Source organism: Denticeps clupeoides, chromosome 1 (assembly GCF_900700375.1).
Source record: "Denticeps clupeoides chromosome 1, fDenClu1.1, whole genome shotgun sequence".
Classification (NCBI taxonomy): Eukaryota; Metazoa; Chordata; class Actinopteri; order Clupeiformes; family Denticipitidae; genus Denticeps; species Denticeps clupeoides.
Window position 1 is genome coordinate 12,572,699 of NC_041707.1, and position 23,240 is coordinate 12,595,938.

Consider the following 23,240-nt stretch of genomic DNA (forward strand, 5'->3'; position numbering starts at 1 on the left):
CAGTGAAGCTTCGTTGGCTCCTCTCAGGGCGTTTAGATTAAAGCCCTATCGATTTCTCCTAAAGTCACATAATGCTGCGCAGAGGATTATTAGAGGCACAACGGGAGCACATGGAAAAGTCAAATTCCTGATTGCCCTGGCGGGGTTTAGACTGAGCATAGGTGTGGGGGCTGTTGAGACTTCTGTTCTCAGCATGAGCTGACAATAGGAGTAAGGGTCGATTTAATTAATAATAATAATAGTCTAATGAAGAAGTGTAGCCTAAATTATCTTCACATTTAAATAAACATGTTCTGCATGTTGGCTGGATTCAGTTGGCCTACCTGTCTTTCGAGGCCTCAACACCGCCAGTTGCTGCCACATGTATTTAATGTTGAAGAGTGCAGTCACATGTTTTGATGAATGCTTAATTGGCTCTCACACACTTTCCTGTGATCTAATTTCTATTGGTTGGCACCTTACGTCTCCAAGGTTGAGTCTCAGCGTTTGCATGCTCTCCCTGTTTTGCTGAAGGTTTCCTCCAGCTTCCTCTTGCAGTCCAAAGACGTGTGTTTTCAGTGATTTGGAAACTCTTTATTATAGATAGGTTTGAAATGAATGGGGGGTTTGTGTCTGTTGACCTTGAGTCCCAGGATGGCCACTGGCTGCCCCGACTTGCAATAAGCGGTCATGGAAATTGATCCATTTACTGCCAAGTATTGCCTCAAAAAAAAATTTTTTTTTAAAAGACAACCGTAAATCAAGCGTACTTTAAAAACAACATGGCGGCTGTCATTTCCCCAGAGAAAGTAACTTTTTTAGTAAATCTTTCCCCAACCCCAGTCCAGGGGTGGTAGTAGCCTAGTAGGGAACACAGTCCCGTATGAACGAGAAGACCACAGAGTCACAAGTTCAAACCCCATGTTACTACCATTGTATCCCTGAGCTAGACACTTAACCCTGAGTGCCTTTAGGGGGACTGTCAATGTAACTACTGATTGTAAGACTCTGGATGTCTTAAAAAATGTCGTAAATGTAAAAAGAAATCGGTCAAAACACAGATTTATATGCTGTCACGCTGAGATGCCTTTTGTTTATTGTGTGGTGAAGAGTAGCGTGGAACTAGTCTCCTTACAGATTTCTTTCAGCCATTGTCTTGTCATGTGACTCCGAGAAGCCGAAGCCGCAGTCTCCCTAGTGGCAATTTGTAATTGGTTGACCTCACTGCTCTTTATTGCACCGAGGGGGTCCAGTGGAGACATAATTGGATGCCAGTTCTCCTGCATTTTTGTGTTTTATGAATTAAACACTTGCAGGTCATGTTGTAATTATCTCAGAAATTAATTAAAGAAATTTACTCAGGTCAATTTACTCATTCATTGTAGACTCTGTGGCTTTATATATTTTAGGGGTGTGGCAGCATATGGAAGATTTGCACTGATCTGTTTTGTTTATATATTAGATATTGATACCTGTATGACATTTGAGAGAGTCTTTTGAGCGTAATTCTCGTGTAGGGCAGTACTCTGTTAACAAGTCACTCAGGCTCTTTTTGCTGAAATACCATTCTGGCATTTATGTTTATGTTGGGCAATTGTTCCACGGCTCAGAAATATGGTTTGTATATCTTAGTGGCTCCAGCAGTCTTTGAATTTGTAATTGAAAACATGTATGTTTGAGTCGGGGCTGGACTGGCATTGTCTTCCCCACTGCTGGACCCCATCGCCTGGCACAGTCCATTTTATCCTGATTGGGACATCTGGGCTGGTGAATTGCAGCCAATACTATGAACAAGGCCCTCAGGATAAATGGCTACTGTTACCTTATCAGCAAAGCCATTCTCCTCAAGAATTGGTCAACTATTAATTCACTTTGTCCCTGAATGCCTCATTCAGACTGGGGCCATGTGGCGTCTCGTCATAGGCTTCACACTGCTGCAAACACGCATACTCTCACTCATAGGGGCTTTTGTTAACAGTTTAGAGAATCTTGCCTTTCTCTCCGGTTAAGGGAGGGCTTCAGCTCCCGCTTACCAATGGATGGTGGTTGTAACATGTAGATATGTTCAGTCAGTCCAAATTTCGTTTTCAGATCTGATCTGTGTGTATTTTGTGGCAATTTTAATGTATGCAAGTAAACAAATGAACCAAAATAGCATTGATGAGAGCAGCTGAACATAACATTGGAAAATAATATTACAATAAAACTATTTACAAACTGGTTAGTCAGAATGAGGCCAAATGGGTTTGACAGTCTTTTGATTGCTTTAATATAATCATTTTTCTTAAATGTTTTGTTGATGGCGGTGTAGTCTTTGGTTGTGATTTAGTGTCAGGAGCAATGCTGAAAATATTGCAGTCGTGGGCTTGTGCTAAACAATAACAGATATTTGGATGGGAAGTAGTATATCAATTAATATATTATGGGTGGTAGTAGCCCAGTGGGTAACACACTCGCCTATGAACCAGAAGACCCAGGTTCAAATCCCACTTACTACCATTGTGTCCCTGAGCAAGACACTTAACCCTAAGTTGCTCCAAGGGGACTGATCAACTACTGATCATAAGTCACTCTGGATAAAGGTGTCTGATAAATGCTGTAAATGTAAGATGAAATGCAATTAATATTACATCCATTGACCTTGCTACACAATAATGATGATCAGGGTTATACATAAGCTTTTTATATTAAAAATTGTTGCATTGCCCCCCCACGTCTCGGGCATGGAAAGTTCAGACTCAGGATTTTTTACTATCAGCCCTTCAGAGGTCTCAGGAGACTTCTGGCTGATAATTTCTCCTTCAGTGGACTTCTGTCACTGTTCATTGTGGGTTTTTTCTTCCTTTCTCTTCATTTCAGATGTAATCTATGACTTATATCCATGATGATGACATGCAGCACCACATTCCCATCAGAGTTTTCAATAATTTAATTTCTGTTTACTGCACACTCCGATTTCTGTATTTTCATGTGGATCTCGAGGCACCCAGACTGTAAAAAATTGTGTTTTGAGAAAAGGAGAGAAAATAAATGCCATGTTGTTCCTCAAGCAAGGCATATAGTTATAGCACTTTAATCCCCACCACCAAATCACAAGTTTAATATATAAATATTACACAATACAAAACTGATTCTGCTTCCTGCTTTTATTGATTGACAAATTAGTCAGGATCGATTGTTAGTCCTGTCATCTTGGTTGTCTGTTTTAAAAAGAGAACTTCATCTTCATCTGTTTTCCAGCATACTCCTGTGGTTGTTACCAGGGCAACTACCTTGTTTTAAATGTACCATGTCAGCTAGTGTGGATGGTTAGTGTTTCCATAGCAACTCAAACCTTCCGAAGTCCACGCTAAAAATTCTCAGCTCTCTCGTTTGTGTGTGTGCCGTAGCAGGGTGCCAGGAAGGCAGCAATTACAAGGGTGTGTGAATTGTCCCCAAAGCTCTGTGTCTGAAGTAAATAGGCAAGTTCTCCAGTGCGCTTTGTCACCAGATTAATTAATTTCCTGAGATAACATAGCTCTTCCTCTTTGGAGTGTGATTTTTAAGGAACATATTTACCCATGCATTAGTCAGATTTTTAACGGTCAGCATTTCATCCCAATTCCTGAAGTGGATTTATATATTGCCCACCTCCCGAGCGGCCCTCATCTTTCCGCTGCTGTTTTCAAATCTGGAGTTGGATGGTGCCGATAATGCACTGCAGCCATTGATCTATCTATATGAGGGGAGGAGATGAAGTTTGGGTAGATAATCAGTTGGGTAATGGCTTTGGCCTGTTACCGCTGGAGAGTTAATCACCCTGTTTCTCCCTCTTCTGCATCTGACTGCCATGGCAGCAACATCAGCAGCCAACCAGCAGTCTGATGACTCCAGTCCTTCACAAGGTGTTCCGTTCACATTGTCTTTGCTGTTCAGAGTAAAATCTGTGTTCAGAATTTTAATAGTTTCCCTTCTGGTCTAGTGGTTAGGATTCTGCACTGTCACCACCATGGCCAGGGTTTTATTTTTTGGTCAGGTAGCACGTTTTTGGCCAGTGGTGGCCTAGCCGGTAAGGCAGCGGACAAGGTCCCATCCCCACGCCCTGCTCCCCGGCGCCTTTCATGGCTGCTCATAAAGTGATTGGTTAAATGCAGAGGACTTATTTTATTATGTGCACTATGTGCTGAGCTTGCTGTGTATCACAATGCCTTAATACTGTTGTATAATTAAGCTGTTGATTTCTCACATGGTTATTTGTATAGTGCTATCCATAGTGTTGCTGGTACTCTCTACTGTGCCACAGATTTCTTTGTGCGTTTCAAGAAGTTGTCAGTGAAGCAATCAAGGAAATGGATGAAGTAACCCAAAAACTTTAACTGGTTTGACAATTAACCACAGTGCAAACAGATCCAAAAGAACTTATCCAAAACAGTTCATGGTAGAACACCAACAGGAGACAACCAAGACTATGGGACTAATTCAGGAAGTGGTTGAGGTCTCTTGTGGCAATATTTTGGATAACCAAAAGATGCTAATGGAGAAATCCAGGACCATGGATTCATGACCCATTTAGAGAGCTTGCATTATTATTTTTTTAGCCTTTGTGGATTACTCCAACAAACCACTGCTGCAAAGAGCAAGGGATTGTGCAGAAAGTGTTCAGCAGTAGTGGCAATATTCTCTCACCTCTTCATTCAATGCTGAGCGCAGAAAACATGAACATGCTCATTTTTTTTGCACTTTAACTTTGTGAACTGTTAAGTTCTAATGTAGGCAGGTTTAACTTTTTTTTTTTTTTTTTTTTGTCACTGCATTTAAGTTAATGATTTTGACAGCAACAAATGAGCGGTTCTACCTATAGATGTGGACAGTGAATTTATTTACACATTTTACTTTTCTTAACTGTCTGAAAAGCTGCAATTAATAGCTTCTGAAGTTCAATTTTATTTATGTGATTAATATATGTTAATACAGTGGTGAAACATTAAAATAATTTTGAAATCTGTTTCAAGAGTAATCATCACAACCCTAATAGCTAAATGCCTGAGGATGGGTGGAGATGTGAAAGCTAATGCTACTGATCATTGATCCTGTTTTTTTTTTTTTTTGTAGTGAGTCTTCAGGGGTCAGTTATTTCAATTCAGTCCTAATTTGCTTTCCTATTTCCTATTTCAGGAAAAAAAAAATTTTGTGTGTATTTTTTTCCTTTTCTTACCTTTATCATATCCATCCTTTTAGGGAATTGAGTGTATTGAGTTGAGACTTTTATGGCTCTAAACTTTGAGAACAGTGTACATTTTTTTTTACTTTAATTAAAATTGAGGGATTTGTTTGCTGGAAATATCTGTTTCATTTTATTGCTGAGCTCTTGTTGTATCCACTGTAAATAATTTGAGGTTGCACTGTGCAACTTCATTATAGGTGGTATAGCCTAGTGGGTAACACACTCGCCTATGAACCAGAAGACCCGGGTTCGAATCCCACTTACTACCATTGTGTCCCTGAGCAAGACGCTTAACCCTAAATTGCTCCAGGGAGACTGTCCCTGTAACTACTGGTTGTAAGTCGCTCTGGATAAGGGCGTCTGATAAATGCTGTAAATATAAATATATATAAATATATCTAGGATTGTCAAGGCGGCTTAAATGGTCATTTACATTGTTAGTGAAATGTGTGTGTAGGTGCATGTCTGTGGTTAGTGATTTTGTTACACTTGTTCTGTTAAATATTTTTTGACATACTGAAAAGGCTTTGGTTTAAGTAATCCTGCTGGGTAATTGACAAAAAAAATATTTTAGTCGATCATGGTTTGTGAGTTGTATGTGAACATCAAGCCAGTACTGGTATCAGTTTGACAGGTGTCTCCTATTCTGTAGTCACTGGCTTCTGTAGTTACCCTAGGCCCTGATGACCCAGTCTTTCTTTGTGTGGACACCTTGGTTTGCATCTAAGAATCTTTCTGTACCCCAGTAATATCTCACACTTCAGCGGTCATGCTAGATTCTTAAAAAAAAACAAAAAAAACAATTAGCTCATTTTTTGTGTGTGTAGTTTTTAGAGTACCACATGCCCTCACAAAAGAGATTAATTTCTATACACTGTTTCTGAATGGGCATTTTGATTGCCCTCACTTGGAATTGAAAAAACATTATACTTAGGTTAGATTGTGGTGGTGTTATTACCATGGTTAACAAAGGTGCCAAAACAGAATTGAAGTGTGTATGTGTGCTTTTCTGACTTCATTACCCTTCTTTGCTCATTTTCTTCCTCTCTTTCTCACCTTCCTATCCCTCCATCCTCTCATAAAAGCAACATCTGTCAGCGCCGTAGTAAAATCCATTTACAAGCGGAACAAAGCTCCTAGAAGGCCAGTAGGCTGTTTGTTTCTTTCCTCCACTGTGGCTTGTGAATCACGTGAAGCCTGGGTGCTTGGAAAGCGTGATCAGGATAAACGACTGTCAGCACGACTGTTCCTGTCCGGGTCTTTCCACTGCCCACCCATCCTGGCATTAACAGTAGTGAAGGAGCATTTGGCTTTGGAGGGGCTTGATTCACTGATTTCACTGTTAATTATTTTTCAGTCTGTGTTTTGAATGAAGTAAAATAACTGAAGCAGGAAATTAAATGTTATTAAAAGCAGGATATTAAAAGTTGTTAACGGTACTGGGTTGAATACAATAAATAAGTACAATTCTGTGATTTTAATTGTGGCACAGCAGGTAGCGCTTTGGCCTCACATCTCAAAAGAGGAGGTTGAAAATCGGTGTCCTTGCCTTGCGTGTGATGTTTGCATGCCCTCCCCATGTTGCCATGGGTTTCTTCCGGGTTCTCCTCCCACCACCCAAAGGCACTGTGAATGGGTAACTTGAAAATGGCTGTGTGTGTGTGTGTGTGTGTGTGTGTGTGTGAGAGAGAGTGAATGAATGAATGAATGGTGTATGCGCCCTTTGGAGGGCTGGAACAGTGTCCCACAAGATCCTTGTGGGGCCTTATAGGTGTTGAAAATGGCCATGCCAGGCTTGGCATGGTGTGCCACCTAAATGGAAACTTCTCCAAGGTGTTAACCATCTGGAGTGGTAAAGTCCTGTTTAGTGTAAACTGCCTGCGTTCTATATATAGCTGTATGTAACTATATAACATGGGATGCAGACTAAAGAGGAAGTGGGCATGTCTGCATCACATATGGGGCTGTATACATAAACCACATGTGATGCAGCGTGCCATTTCTGCAACTTGGCTCACACATCTCCTTTTAATCCCAAGCCTTTTTAAAATGTTAGTCAGGTTTATTTAATCTGGGAGGGTCTCCGCTAAATGATTTGAGTTTAATTTTAAAGTGGCGATCAAGTTTTGGTGCAGTGGTGGCCTTGCTGGGAAGGAAGCGGTCCCGTAATCAGAAGGTTGCTGGTCCGAATACTGAACCAAGACCCCACACACTGCTCACCAAGGGTGATTGGTTAAAAACAGAGGACACATTTAGTTGTGTCATCGTGTGCTGTGCTGCATTGTTTCACAATGACAATCACTTTGCTTTCACTTAAAAAGTTAGTGCTCCTCCCTGCATCATCACAGCTCTTTGTCACTGTCTTTTGCAGGGGTTGTCAGGGTGTCAACAGGGTGTAAGGCCTGTCAAAGCCCATTGAGACATACTGTATGTGATTTATGGACTATATAAGAAATAAATGCTGTTGTTAGAATATATGATCATGGAAAATGGTCCACTTTCTCTCGCTCCCCCTCTTTGCATGTATCCATCCGCCGCTCACCCTCATTTCCTCGTATATTCATTCATTGTGCACTTTGATTTTTTTTATTCTCACTGGCATAATGTCACTATTAAAGGTCCTTGGAGAGAGAGAGAGAGAGAGAGAGAGAGAGAGAGACAGAGAGTTTTTTTTTTTTCAGCCAGAAGTGTAAAATGTCAGTATGACCAGGAGGTAGTGTGCCCAGGTTTGAATTTTGGTGTTTAAGTGCTCTCTTCTTCCCAGCTGAGCTCAGTAGGGAATTTTATCAGTTAATGTTATCAATGAGTATAGCTTCTCTTGTAGATGATTGCATTTTGCAATATTGTTTATAATAGAGCTGGGAAATTATGTGATCAATTAGTGATTATCTAGGATTGTTTGATTACGATGATCAGCTTTGAGCATATTATTTTTCACAAAAATGTGTGCAGCATCTACCAATCAGAGTCTACCTTTTTGTACTAAAAAGGTGTGGCAGCCAATTATTTTTCCATGCTCATTGGTTTGCATTTAAAACATTTCTTCCACATGTAAAGTGACAAACTGATGTTGGACATGACTTCCTCTGAAACTGATATCATTGTGTAACTACTTTTTATACCAGCATTGTTAGTTGTGTAGTAATGGTTTGGTTATGGCGATTATGATACAAATTAAAACATGCTTTTACAATATTCCACCATAATTTGTGCAGTTTGTAAGTCAATTATTTTACAATATTTTGATTTCTAAAATGTGCTTCTAAAATTTAAATAATTTCAATCAGTGTGTGTGTGTTCTTATATCTTTCTATATTTATCTTGATGCATTTATTTTGCATAAAAAAAGTAAAAATCAATATGGTGATCAATGTTGTGCCTTAATATAATAAATATTAACTGTACTTTAACAGTTTTATTGTGCTTGGAAATGGTTTATATTTCACAACCCTCTGCAGGATTCCCTGAATTCCCTGGGTTTCTCAGCCGTCAGCGATCCTGTTCTTATCAGTGATGAGGGATTCCACAAACATGACAGAAAATCCAGAGAACAAACGCTGTAAGGAGGAGTAGATAATGAAGCAGAAATGACAGGGGTGACAACACCAGAGGCTAAACATGCCACACGAAAACATCACACTCTCCAGGGATTCAGTCACACAGGCTAATGAAAAGTGACGTGGTGAAACCGACTATCTACGGCGTAATGTGATTTACACTAATCAGCTCCTGCCCAGTCAGGAATAATAGGACCAGAGTAATTTATCTGCCACTAGATCAGATTATCAAGGCCAACAAGCCGGTCCGGGGAAGCCCATGCGAGTGGGGGCAGGGTTTCCAGGCAGATTTTCTTTTAAAGCGGCTCATCCAAACATGAAAACCTCACCAAATTAACAGATGATCTCATCTGACAGTATCATTCCTCCCGCTGCATTAGAAGGTGTGTGTGTGTGTCTGTCTATATATATATATATATATATATACACACACACACACACACACACACCTGATATTTCTGTTTTCAGGGCATTAAACCAAAAACTTTGGATTGCAAATTTTCTATTGCTCTCCACCTTGAAATCCAATATCAGAAGCTTGGCTTGTATGACCATGCTATGTCCATCCTGATTCCATCTGGCCGTCTATAACATTGTGTGATATAGGGCCATCTCAGAGTGTGGACACTTTTCACCATCAATAGGAATATTGCTAATTTTTGTAATCTGTTATATTGAGTAATATTGTCTATTATTGCACTGTTCCATTTTGCACAGCAGCATTTTTTACTTCGCACATTTATTACTCATTTCACCTGTTTAGCGCTTGTTATCTACATGTTTTTTGTTGGATGTTACTCTTGCACTTTATTTAGCCCAGTTTGTGTGTCTCGTACATGTGTACTTTGTCAGTATGGAATTTTGTTCAAATGTTACATGTAGCACCAGGTTCCAGAGAAACGTTATTTCGTTTCACTTTGTACTGTCTACCATGTACAGTTGAAACCAAAAGTTAACATACACTGTATAAAAGACTTCCTTTTGTGACACCATGGGAAAGTCTAAAGAAATCAGCCAAGACACCAGGAAGAGAATTGTGGACTTCCACAAGACTGGTTCTTGCTTGGGAGCAATTTCCAGATGCCTGAAGGTGCCATGTTCATCTGTTCAAGCAATTATACGCAAGTATAAACAACATGGGAATGTCCAGCCATCATATCGCTCAGGAAGGAGACTGCTCCTGAGTCCAAGAGATGAACATGTTCTGGTGCGGAATGTGCGTATCAATCCCAGAACAAAAGCAAAAGACCTTGTGAACATGCTGGCTGAAGCTGGTAAAAGTGTATCACTATCCACACTGTACATGCGCTAAAAGGCTACTCAGAGAGGAAAAAGCCATTACTCCAAAAGCGACATTTTGCAAATACACACAGGGACAAAGACCCTAATTTCTGGAGATATGTCCTGTGGTCTGACAAAACCAAAATTCAACTGTTTGGCCATAATGACAGTCATATTTGGAGGAAAAAGGGGGAAGCCTTCAAACCTGGAAAGTATGGAGGTGGCAGCATCATGTTGTGGGGGTGTTTTGCTGCAGGAGGGACTGGTGGACTTCACAATATAGATGGCATCTTGAAGAAAGAAATATTGAAGCAGCATCTCAAAACATCAGCCAGGAAGTTAAATGGGCACAAATGGGTCTTTCAAATGGACAATGACCCTAAAATTGGTTACAAAGTGGACAACAAAGTCAATGTTTTGGAGTGGCCATCACAAAGCCCTGATCTCAATCCCATAGGAAATTTGTGGTCAGAGCTGAAAAGACATGTGAGAGCAAGGCAGCCTACAAACCTGACTCAATTGCACCTATTACAACAAGAGGGGCAGTGGTGGCCTAGCGGTTGCGGTTAAACTGTTGTGAGAAGCTTGTGGAAGGATACCCAAAGCATTTGCATCAAGTTATTCAGTACAAAGCCAATTCTACCAAATACTAATTTTGGGAATCCGAACAGGCCTAAAACTGAAAGGGTTTTGTATGATTTAATATCAGATAGTAAGAAAAAAAAAATTTATACAGTGTATGTAAAATTTGGTTTCAACTGTATATAGCTGAAATGACAAAGCTTAACTTGAATTTGCTTTTTATGCCCATCAATACAGTGCACCAAATTGCAATTAAAGGACAGTACATGGTACACTTAATTTCTTGGTTTATCTTTTAAGAGCATGCTAAGACATAAAGATAAGCAGTCTAATCTTCTGGAACTTCTCCAGTTGATTTAGATACCTTGAAAATCATGCTTCTACTTTCACACAAGCCACAAGATGATGGGAACATACACTATGATTTATTGTTCAGTTATTTGGACATTATACCAGATTTGAGCCAGAGAATGGATATTTACTTTTGTCTAGAAAAGTTGAGGTGGGCCGTGCATGTTCGTAAAGATCAGAGATCTACATGTCTAAGCTTCATTATTGGGATTGAATCACAGCCTGGTTTTCTTGATTGTGGCAACCTATATTCCTTGTTGCTGTACTTCACACATAGAGCCCCATTTATACTTATAGATCATTTTAATGGTTTAAGACTTTTATGTTTTTTCGGTTGTCTTGATCTTGTGAGCACAGCATTCTCAGATTTTTTTTTATGGGGTTCAACGAGGGTTTAAATCTCTTTGTTTTACACACTTACAAGATTACATATTTTACAGAATGTACATTTTTAGTTTTTGTATTTTAAATGTGAATTTTCCGTCTCTACCCCTGCAGCTGCCCCTTCCTGGCATTACACCTCACTCCAGCCATACCAGTGATAGGCGGCATTCTGTTCTCCTTTGTGCTGGGTACACTTCTGCGAACCAGCTTCAGTGACCCTGGCGTCCTTCCCAGAGCAACGCCTGATGAGGCTGCTGACCTGGAGAGGCAGATAGGTGAGACCCTGGATTAATTTATTTATTCTCTCTCTTTTATTGCACAGCACCCTACCCACTTCCCTTCTGCTTCTCATCATTGCTTTTTCCCCTTCACAATGTATCTCACTTTATCTTTACTCATGCCTCTCATCCCTCAATCTACATGTCTGAGTTCCTCGCAGACTCGTCCGAATCCCGTCTTCCTGCCATGTAGAAAATTGCATTCGCCCCCACCACAATTCATGCTTTGAGTTCAAACAACAAAATCCATTTAAAAGTGCATTCCACAAGCACAACATAAAACAGCGTCTGAGGCATAAATCTTCAGTCTTTGTACCCATAACCCTGAAGGACTAGCTTTGAAAATTTCCTTTTGCTCTCACCATCTATTGGCTCTACTAACTTTAGGGTTAAGTGAGTGAAGTTGGGAAGAGCCCTAATTCTCTCCTTCATCAGATGTCTGCTGCACAGCTCAGGGGCTTTTTAATCAGCCTCTGTGATCTTATTAATCTTGTTAGGAGACCAATATCTGTGAAAGAGAACGTGGCTTGGAGAACTGAACCAGAAGACAAACAAGGCCACTAGCAAAACGGCGATTCCTGGTGTTTGCTGTGGCCACAGGGACCCGGCGGAGAATAAACGAATAATGACTTGGATTCTACATCAGAGACTGCACTTTGGGTGTACTACAGAGGGCACCAGCCTTGTCATTAGAGTTCGGCATCCAGTTGCTCTGCTACTGTGTGACAGGGTGACTCAGGTCTGATGTCCAGGTCAGGCGGTGTTGGCGACTAGATTGCATGTAATACTCAAAATTTATTTTGAGTATTACCACTGTTGCTTTTTTGACGTGCAAAATTTGCAACAAGGATCATGATTAATTTAAAATTAAGGATCCAACACTTTGCAGAAATACAGGTCTGTAGTTTTAAATTAGATTTTTAACAATACGGCAAAAAATTTAATACGAACTATAATACTTGAACTCATCCTGCATCTGCAGCTTTGTGGAGACATTTTCTCTTCCAGTCATATTCTAATTCTCTGTGGTCTGTGTGGTGGTGTTATGCTGGGATGTGACTGACCTCTGACGCATTGTTCATTACTTGAACATCTGGTTTCTGTTTATTACGGATCAGACTTGGCTGCTGTGCGGACAAAAGCAGTGAATTTCTCCCCTTTTACTAAAGCTCTTCTTCTTTCTTTCTTCGTTTCCTCAAATGTCCATTCATTCTTTGCCTTGTCTCTGCATTGTGTATAGCCTTTGGCTTTGTTATTTGTTGGGCCATTCCTATTTGGTTATACCCTACCCTTTTTGACCCTTTCTAGGCGTGCAAGTTTACGAGCTTAGATTGCAATCTATATCAGCCTATATGTACCCAATTGTTTCTATTTTATTTATTTATTTCTAAGACTGTGTTTCTTGTGTGTGCACATACAGACAATCGTACTTTCTACTGCTCCCCACCTTGAAATCCAATATCTTGCTATCCGAAACTTGGCTCGTACGACCGTGATATATCCATCCTGATTCCTTCTGGCCATCTAACATTGTGTGATGTAGGGCCATTTCAGAATGTGGGACACTTTTCACCATCAATAGGACTATTGCTGAAACCAACGGCGTGGGCGGACTGCGTCGCTCCGGTGTACACAAGGAGAACGAGTTCAGAAAGATTTCGTACCATGAGCCAGTCTGTCCAAAGGGGCATGCAGAAGAGTAAACAAATTTCAGGCTGTAGATAAAAAGTTCTGTCCTCTTTGCGGTTCTTCATGGCTGGCCGACAGGCGATTTTCTTAAAATAGTTCAGCCTTACTTGCTATGCTTGAACATAAGCATAAAAACAAAATAATGTATTTGATATCTTAATTACTCAGTAATTTAAACTAGTGGTGGCCTAGTGATTAAGCAAGTGGGTTCAAGTCCCCACACACTGCTCTCAAAATGGCTATTGGTTAAATGCACATTTTGTTTACACCATTTGCTGTGTATCACTTTGAAATAAAGTATTTTGAATTCATTTGAACTTTGTCACAAGCATAGTAAAGTGGTAAAATGGAATTTTCTTGGGATTTTTAATTTTATATGCGTTAAACCACCCAAGGTCCCCTTATTGATGTGTCTGAGTCTGAATTTGAATGTATTGTATGGTGAGTACTGGTAGTATAGAATCCAGAATGATCACTATGGAGCATTGAAACAATAGCACTTAGCAACAATAGGCACGGATGTTGGACAAGCCATGCAGCCCACCTTGGGTCACTTAATCGTTCCTACTAGTGGTATATTCAGATGGCTTATTGGATTTCACTGTCATATAAGAATGCACCAGTAGATGGAGCTGTCTAATTGTAACAATGGTGGTGTTAACACAATATTCATGCATTGTTGAGTGCAGTGTGTGCTCTCTGCTGGCCTTCTGCTGTCTAAATAGGTGTATTGCACAGCTTGCATTCCCAGCAACTTCATAAATAAGTAATGTTGTTGTCTGGCAGCAGAGAGATTGTACACGTTTCATGTTCATTAGACTTATTGATTTGGTTGGTGTTTGGTTTCTCTCTTTCAGTGTTTTCATTACTTCATTGCACATGCTGATTATAAAGATATGTCAGTGTCTAATGACTTCAGCCATCTATCCCAGCATTTCTCAGACTGATTTGTCCTGGGGACCAGTCATGTCAGGCTTTGGGGCCAACCAAACCCCCAGCCTCTGACTCATCCTCTAAGTCTGCATCATTTGATGGACTCTTCAGAAAGAAAGAACCCAGATTCGCTTGCAGTGATTGACAGTTCTCATGAGTATGTGAGGTCTGGAGTGAATGAGGGAAAGGGCAGGAATGCTGAAACAAGGGGTGGGAAACAATAACTCAAGGTAGGGGCATGCAGTGACCGAAGTGCTGAGATCAGACTTGAGGAGCAGTGTGTGGGGATGGTGCTTTGCTCAGTGGCACCTTGGTGGATTGGGATTTGAACCGGCAACCTTTTGATTACGGGGCCGCTTCCTTAGAGTGTGTGTGTGTGTGTGTGTGTGTGTGTGTGTGTGTGTGTGTGTGTGTGTGTGTGTGTGTGTGTGTGTGTGTGTGTGTGTGTATACACATAAAGAGAAAGTGGAAATCCATTCCTGGTTGTGGCTGAGCAGCGTGCTCTGATGAACGCGTGACTTCTCTACTGGCCTTCCGTTCTTCATCAGTGCTGGGCAGTGGGCAGTATCGATGTGACTTGGCAGACTCAGGTTTTTGGTAATCTGGCTGTGAATATGTCTGTGTTGCTCTATTAGGTGGTAGACGGATGGAAACTAACTATTTTTTTGCCATCAATGACACATTTTGTGGCACGTTTTCTCAATTTGCGATACATTTTTGTCATTAAAAATGACTTGTAGTCCTTAAATCCAGAGTTTAAAGGTCTTGAAAATAGTGCAGACCTAAAAAGTCTAATGAAACAAGCCTTCAATCTGTAAGTAATATGCAGTCACTGCATGCTGCACACTTCTGCGCATGCGTGAGTATGTTTCCAGGGAGGTAGTAGCCTAGTAACACACTCACCTATGAACCAGCAGACCCAGGTTCAAATCCCACTTACCACCATTGTGTCCCTGAGCAAGACACTTAACCCTAAGTTGCTCCAGTGGGGACTGTCCCTGTAATTACTCATTTGAAAGTTGCATCTGATAAATGGCGTAAATGTTAAGTATGACATAGCCTTTTTGGTGCCCTGTGCGAGAGGTGTTCGAGCTACTGTTAATGTTAGCCACAGGCTTTAACCACCCAGTAAAACTGTGCTCTTTCTTCCATTCCGGTAAGATGGCAACGTGACTGTAGCTCGTTTCAGCACACTGAAAAAGACACATGACCATCGGGACAAACGATGTCCATGTCTACAATCGGGTGGGGGGGGAAACTATTCCAGCTTCATCATCCTGCTGACATACAGGATTATTTACAAGAACAATTGCGCATGCTTAGACTGCTGTGGAGGCCACGGTGTCGCCTGATGCTGGTGTCCAAGGGAAATGCCGCTGCACGCGGTGCGCGAGAAACTGGAAGTGCAGGAAACGGGCTAAGATCCTGGACCAGTCACTTCTTTTATCCAACGTCCATTACCTAGACAATAAACTGGATTACATCGAACTTCAGCGGACTTCCTAGTGGGAATATAGAGACTGCTGCATCTTTGTTTTCACCGAGACGTGGCTCAGCGACAGAATTCCGGACGCCGCCATTTAGTTGGACTTGCTTACTGCATTTTGTTCCGACTGTAATGCAGCGCTGTGCGGTAAGACGGAGTAGTGCCAGAACTCTGTGCTAGTCTCTAGCTACTGTTCATGGCTGGTGGAGTTTGGGACTGTGAGATGCAGACCTTTTTATTTACCATGGGAATTCACCTTAGTTTTCATTATTGGAGTGTTCTAATGAGAAGGAAGCGCTCTGCGTGCTTTACGGAGCTGTTAGCAATCTACACCCTGACGAACTGTTCGTTATTTCAACCATGCAAATCTCAAGTCAGTTCTCCCTACATTCCATCAATGTGGACTTTGCGACGAGAGAGGATGGCACACTGGTATACACCAATGTATATACGTATATTTGTCTAGCAGTGCGTACCCGCCACCATCTCGGCCAATCAGACCACATCACTGTTATGCTAATTCCAGGTGAGAACCTGGCCAGCAGGAGACATTTATGCTTTTCAAGACTGGAGGAGTACACTACACCAGTGAACAGCTACATCAGCATACGCCTTAATTATGTCACAGTCTCCAAGTCCATTACCACAAGATCTAACCAGATGCTTTGAGTGACTGCAGAGGTACGTGAGCTGCTCATAGCTCGAGACTCCGCCTTCAAGAAGAGTGACAAGGTGGCCCTAAGATCAGCGAGGTCCAAGCTGTCTTGAGCCATTAGAGCACCAAAGCGTCCACACGGGCAGTGCATGTGGCAGGGCCTCCAAGCAGTCACAAACTACAGGACCAAAACTTCTGCCTGTGACAGTGACCCCTCCCTACCAGATGCACTGAATGACTTCTATGCACGATTCAACAAACAGAACATGACTGTGAGGAAAAACAACCCTCCTTCCACTGATCAGGTGCCGTGTCTAACCACGGCGGACATGAGGAAAACTCTTTGGAAACTCACGAAAAGCTGTGTTTTTTTTTGTTTTTTTTATTTCAAATCCTTGATGCTTGCCTATAGGGCTGTAAATGGAACTGCACCCTCTTATATCAACACATTACTAGCTAGCTACACTCCTCTCAGCCCTTTCAGATCAGCAAATGAAATGAGACTGAAAATTCACTCTTCACGTGGTCTCCAATCCCAATCAACTCTATTCTCTTTTGTTGTCCCTGGCTGGTAGAACAACTTGCCTGGCTCCATTCGACTAGCCGAATTACTTTATTATAATAAAGTATTTCGGAGGAGTCTAACACTAGCACATGCACATGCACACTCACTGCATTAAATAAATGTCTTTTTTTTTTTTTCGTCTAGCACTTAACAATTTCCTAGCGTGTTCTTTTTCTGACAAGTTAGGCCTTATAAAGTGAAGTGATTGTCACATGTGATACACAGCAGCACAGCACACAGTGAAATTTGTCCTCTGCATTTAACCCATCACCCTGAGTGAGCAGTGGGCAGCCATGACAAGCGCCCGGGGAGCAGTGTGTGGGGATGGTGCTTTGCTCAGTGGCACCTCAGTGGCACCTTTGCGGATCGGGAATCGAACCTGCAACCTTCTGATTACAGGACCGCTTCCTTAACCGCTAGGCCACCACTGCCCCTTATCAGGGCTCTTAGTTTTGTAAACTCAAAATCTGTAGAAACCTAACGAGAATGGCTGGTGTCTTCCTCTTGTAAGTTGCTTTGGATAAAAGCGACTGCTAAGTAAAGTAATTAACTTTGGAGTGCTATAATTACCACCTTTCTTGGTATGGCTGTAGTATCTTAATATTAGTAGAATATGTAGTCTCAGTATTCTATACCAGTAATAGGTGGGCAGACAAGTGACTAGTTAAAAGCAGCGATGGATTACTGAACACACCTACCAGTCCCATGCTCTCAAGAACTCTGGTGCTATGGTCTACTAGCCTCATGATGAAAACAAAAATTTCACAGGGGGGCATTCCCATGGGACCCCCTGCTTGACAATGATGATTATTATATATCAGGCTGTTTATACATCTGGGCCCAGGGGCCAACAAGTTATGTGTTAAATGTGTGTTGCTGCTCACCTCCCAAGCATGGAAAAACGTTCAGGATCAGGATTTTTTTTCTCACTATCAGCCCTGAAATTTTAAAACTGAATTTTTTATTTTTTTTTGGGGTGATGCCCATTATTTAACCTCAATCCACAATGCTGCCCTAGGCAACAGCCCAAGTCACCCATATCAAAAAGTATGCAGGAAATTTGAAAATATGCAAGTACCAAAAACTGGATGGGCTGACTATAACTTGCACTGTTGTTTTGTTTTGTTTTGTTTTGTTTGTTTGTTTGTTTGTTTTTGTCTGCTGTTGCAGAGATCACTGGAAGGGACTAATATAAGACCACCTAATAACCTGCCCTTGTTCTCACCTCCTTTTCCTCCATGCCCCACTCAAGCTTTTTTCCTTGTGAAATGTAATTAACAAGTGTCTGTGAGTGTGTGGGGCATTCGGAATCATACATCTGAACATATTCATACACTTTTTCATACACTTATTCATTTTTTTTGGAATGAAGGCTTCTCACATGCGTTCATGTAACCAGGAACCCATAGTTTCTAGTAAAGACATGGATTGTAAATGTAGACCAAACCAAATAATTGAAGGCTGAATCTGGTCATTTGTTTTTGTGCAATTTATTTTAGTCTAAAAGTAAATTGTACAAGTTGGACTTTCTTTTTTTCTTCCCTCTTTTGTCTCTCTTATTTATTTATATATTTTTGCTTGAGGCCGTTTGGTCTTAGCAGTCAGTTGAGAGGATGTGGGGAGATGTGTTTTCCGGTTAACAAAGAGAAGGTGTGAGATTTCTATTCTGGGAGTGTTTTTGGTCCTGGAAGAGAAGTCTGATACCTTCTGGTCCACCTCATCTGTGTGTAACTGTCGCTGGGCTTTCAGAAAGTGAGAGATGGGCCATTCTCATCCTGAACAGGAGAGAACTTGTTCAAACTTGTCAAAAACTTTTAGCACAAAAAAAAAGTAGGTTCTCGGTGTCCCTGTTCAAGCATCATTTAGTCTATCAGTGGTTGGGTTGAAATAAAGCACATAATAAACCTGCATATGATCTGCACAGTCATGAACATGATTCCACTTCCCATTTCAACTTGTGTCTGTGTTGAAATATATTTATTTCATATTTAAAAATTAGCGGTCAGTTCCATTGCAGAAGAGAGTGAGTGGCATTTTAGAAACCATTTTTACTTAATCTCATATGATCCATTATGGTGAGATTTATGTAGATTTGTGTGCAGCAATTATTTTCTTTTTTTAACTGGGTTACTCTTAACACCAGGTAAAAATCTTTATTTAAGTTGTGAGTAATTAACACCCTAATTGACTGTGGACCAGCCATGTCTTTCATGTTCCATCGATAAATTGACCTGGCTGTTCCAAAGGCCATTACTTCGCTGTCACTGCACAAAGCCTGTCGTTATCTAATCCACAGTTTAAGTGGGTCTGTGAAGCTGCCTGTACCTTGCCTCCATTAATCCTTTGTAGTGCAGCTCAGAGCTGGTTATTACCCCTCTTGCTGATAAGAGCTGGCCGGCCAGCTGATAAGTTGCTGTCCAGCGCAGGTCTTTATTTGGCCAGAGGTCACATGAGAGTTCCCTCACCGGTCTTAAGCCTGGTCGTTTGTCATGTGACTGCGTGCGTGAACAATGTTGAAATGTTTGATAGCCATGTTTGTGTGACGGTGGCCAGATGAGCACTGAGGCTGAAGGTTTGTTTATGTGCAGGACAGATGTGAAGTCTCAGGGTTACTCTGGTTCACTTGAGCGCTCCTCAATTTTCCTCTCACGTTCGGGCTTTGCAGGTGCTTGGCATGAGGAGGCAAGGACAAAGGAAGGAAAAACGCCCACTGAGGTGTAAGATTGCAAAGACAGAGGCAGAATCCAGGCCTCGTGCATTTGTTTTATATTGGATTTCTGGCATCTGCAAGGACTTATAAACATTTTAATTGCATTTAGATGTTTCATATGTGATAAATAGATATTAGTGTGATAATAGTGTGTTTTCCCATCCCCCCCCTCATTTTCTTGGAGGCTGGTCACAAGTTCTGTGTGTTAAGAGTACTGTAATTAGAATTAGTCTAATTCGTAGCCACTGCTGAGTTAGTACTGTACTGGCCGCTGGTACGCTGTCCTGTGATGAAGATCCATTACATTTTTTTTTTCTTTTTTTTTTTCTTCTTTTTCTTGTTTTGTTTAACCTCTGTGTTCGGTTATGGTGAAGGATTGCCACTTTATAGGACATTGATCTCTGAACTGAGTAAAGACTACATAAAAATAAATTAACCTGCTGCTGCTGAACTCATTTTCACTCTGTGCCATGATAAATGGATAGTCTGTAATGAAAAAAAAATCTTTTTTTTTTCTTTTCACAAAAGGAAACAAATCGACCTGTTTCTTGCCTTTGCATTTTGTCCTTTGTTTCTATGCAAGGTTAATAATGGACAAAAATAGAATGTCATCAGGCAGTTTGCAATATCACTTTAATTTCTGCCTTCACATTGTAATTTGTATGCCATTTGTTACTAAATTATGCCCTTGGTTTAATGCTAAGAGAGTCATTAGCATGTTCTAATTAATAGATGCACAGCTTTGGGTCATAACTGTTACATTTTCCATGTCTGCATGTTACCTCATTTTACACACAACTTTCCAATTTACCCCCATGATCGTTGGCACTTCTGGTCCAGTCAGACTGTTTTTGGCCATGATTGTTAAAGTGGTGTTCAAGGTTATGATCCTGTGGCTGGTAGGAGAGAACGTTTTTCTCCAAATACGGTCTCAATTAAACTGTCAGGATTGCATTCTGCACACACAATCAGGCCAGCTCTGTAAATCTCTTCTGCACTCTGACGGGAAAAAGAAATAATCCTCATCGTTACAAACCAGTGGTCTGCTTTTACTTGAGCATCATGCTGCAGTGAAAATGACACTTCTCAGCCCATTACCCCTCTGCTCCACGCAGTTACGAGGCTGGTGGCAGTCGGGTGGGGGCTCCCAGTGACATGAAGCACGAGGCGTCGGCACTGAGGGACAGACCAAACAGCTTTTGTCACAGTCAGGAAAGCCCGCTCCGAGGCCTTGTCACACAATGGAGGGAAAAAGTGTCCTTGGACGAGAGCCAGTCTACCAGCAGAGGCCTCGCCTTGATATCCGCCGCGTGGTTACGTAACCGCAGGGGCACGCGGTCCCTGTCTAAGTTAGCCCACCTGCTGTTTCTCTGCCAGCCTTGTCTTCTGGGAGGATGCGCTCGGCCGCTTTCTCTTTCAGCCCTTTGTTGTCCACCCTTGAAAATGGCAGAGGAAAAGGAATAACAACACAGCAGCGGTGAGCGTAATTGTAGGCGGTAAATAGAACACCTAATTACTGAACTTTTGTCTTCTGCCAGAGTCCCTCCATCCACAGCACGGTCTGCATGTTCCACATGCACCGACAAATCGACCTCAAGGTCCCAGATTCAGCACAGCCACCATGTCGACCCAGGACAGAGCTCGCCCTCCGAGTGTACCATCACGTTACGGTTATCCAGAGTGACTGCAGTCCTTAGCCTGCTCTACGCTAGCCATGGAAACCACCTCGGCGTTGTGGTCCCTCAGAATTTCTGCTGGAAGTCATGAATGGGAGAGGAGCTCCTTTATCAGAGAGGATGCTGTCACCATCAGACATGAGCAATGGGCTGGTGTTATAAGACAACGCCATTGCTTGCTGCAGCAGTGTTGGCCATCTTGCCACGTGTTATATTTAGGCCCTCAGGCCTTTGTGGGTTTTTTCCAGGTGCTGCTGTTTTTTTTTTTTTTTTTTTTTTTTTAGATTTCCGTTTAGTTTTGATTGTGCACTTCTCATTTCGTGCATCCCTGAGTCCACCTGAGTTGTGACTGTGGTTTCCCTCCACATAGGCAGCCATTATGCAGTCTCAGAAAAAAATGTTCCATTTAAGAAGGCAAGACTTTCTCTGTTATAAAAGAAATATCAGAAAGCCCTTTTGTCGTGGTGTCAAGTTATTGTGAGGTGGTTTGCCCAGTCAGAGCTGTAAGTGGAGACCCATGTTATGGTGCTTCAGATGCTCCATCATAAACATCATCCGCACAGCCCCAACACTGCAGGAAAGCAATTCGTTTCTCCATCCCTCCTGCTGGGCTCATCCCAGCCTTCTTGGCTGACATTGAACACTCCTTCAGGTGGAGCTGCACAGATGAACAAGCATTATTTAGTGCCCTGACTGGACAGGTCTCTGTGAATAGTATCTCCAACATCTCAGGCTTGCCCTGTGACTGAGCGGAGGGATAGTTATTTGCATGGCTGAACCAGCAGTTGGGGAATTCATCCTACTTTATAGTCACCGTTTGCACTGTGTGCTCAAATGATGTGCTCATACTGTAATTTCCTTGTCACTGTATTACAGTTAATATTTATTTATATCTGCACTTAAGATCTCTTTTTTTTTTTTTTTTTTTTTAAATCTCATATTAAACTTAACCTAACTTGGCATTTGTATGTGGATGGCAAAGAATTTCATTGTACATAAAAATGTAATTTCTTCCGTACACATTACAGTAAATGCTTTCAATCCATGAATCCTTCAAAACACACTGTACTCCAAAATCTTCTGAGTATTGTTCTTCATATGGACATTGACTATAAAGCATTTAAAGGATTTCCCCCATATTCAGCCTAACTGGCAGATATACCAACCCAGAGGTGGAAAAAACCTATCTAGGTGGACAAACAGCAAAGTGGGGGAAAGGTGTGTGTTACTGACCTTGATGCTGTCCTGGTATGCTTGGCTCAGTCACTTCAGCTTCAGAATTTGTGTGACATGTTTTAACTGGAAACAGAGCAAGTCGTGTAGCTCCTGGTAATCTGTGTTTTGTCTCTCAAGCGTTTTTTTTTATTCTGCAACCTCCCACAGACAGCAGTCATCGCTCTCACCATCGCTCTCTCCCTGTGGCTTGTCGCAGTCGGATGTAGGCGCAGATTTTCCTCCCACGCAGTCCCTCGGCTGCGGATGAACTATTAACAGTATGGAGGGGGAGAGAGAGAGAGACAGCTGAGGAGAAGAGAGAAGAATGATCGATTGTTTTCCACATGGGCTGTCTAGTTGAAAGCAATCTCTAGTTGGTTTGTTAAGGATTAAATAACTGTATATTCATATATCCTATATCTTTATATTTGCTCTAGTTTCCAATATCCAATATTCCAATTTCTTAAAATGATGCAACTGATTTATCCGTATGAATTAAGAAAAATAATGGGACCTCCACCTTCACTCACTGTGCAACAAGAGCTTGTGAAGTTTGAAGCTTAACAAATTTGTCTCTTGGAACTGGTATTAAAACAACAAAAAAGTGTTTCTGGACTCACAGAAACCTATTAAAATAGTCCAATATTAGATTTATTTCATGCAGTGTGATGAAAAGAAGTGACACGTTATTTGTCG

At 41.5% G+C, this 23,240-nt stretch overlaps 1 protein-coding gene and 1 long non-coding RNA gene across 4 annotated transcripts in view; one reads left to right on the forward strand and one right to left on the reverse strand.

Annotated features, from left to right (window-relative positions):
• Positions 1-23,240, forward strand: part of LOC114789459 (probable palmitoyltransferase ZDHHC14) — a 45,182-nt gene that overhangs the window by 10,783 nt on the left and 11,159 nt on the right. For all 3 annotated transcript variants that reach the window (XM_028978729.1, XM_028978728.1, XM_028978730.1), the window contains exon 3: positions 11,452-11,612. In XM_028978729.1, coding sequence (XP_028834562.1) covers positions 11,452-11,612 — 161 coding nt within the window. The remainder of the gene's footprint in view (positions 1-11,451; positions 11,613-23,240) is intronic.
• Positions 20,694-22,675, reverse strand: LOC114789511 (uncharacterized). Its single transcript, XR_003749691.1, has 3 exons — positions 22,563-22,675; positions 21,013-21,089; positions 20,694-20,829 (listed from the first exon to the last, which is right to left on the reverse strand). It is a non-coding gene; the product is annotated as an uncharacterized LOC114789511 (long non-coding RNA).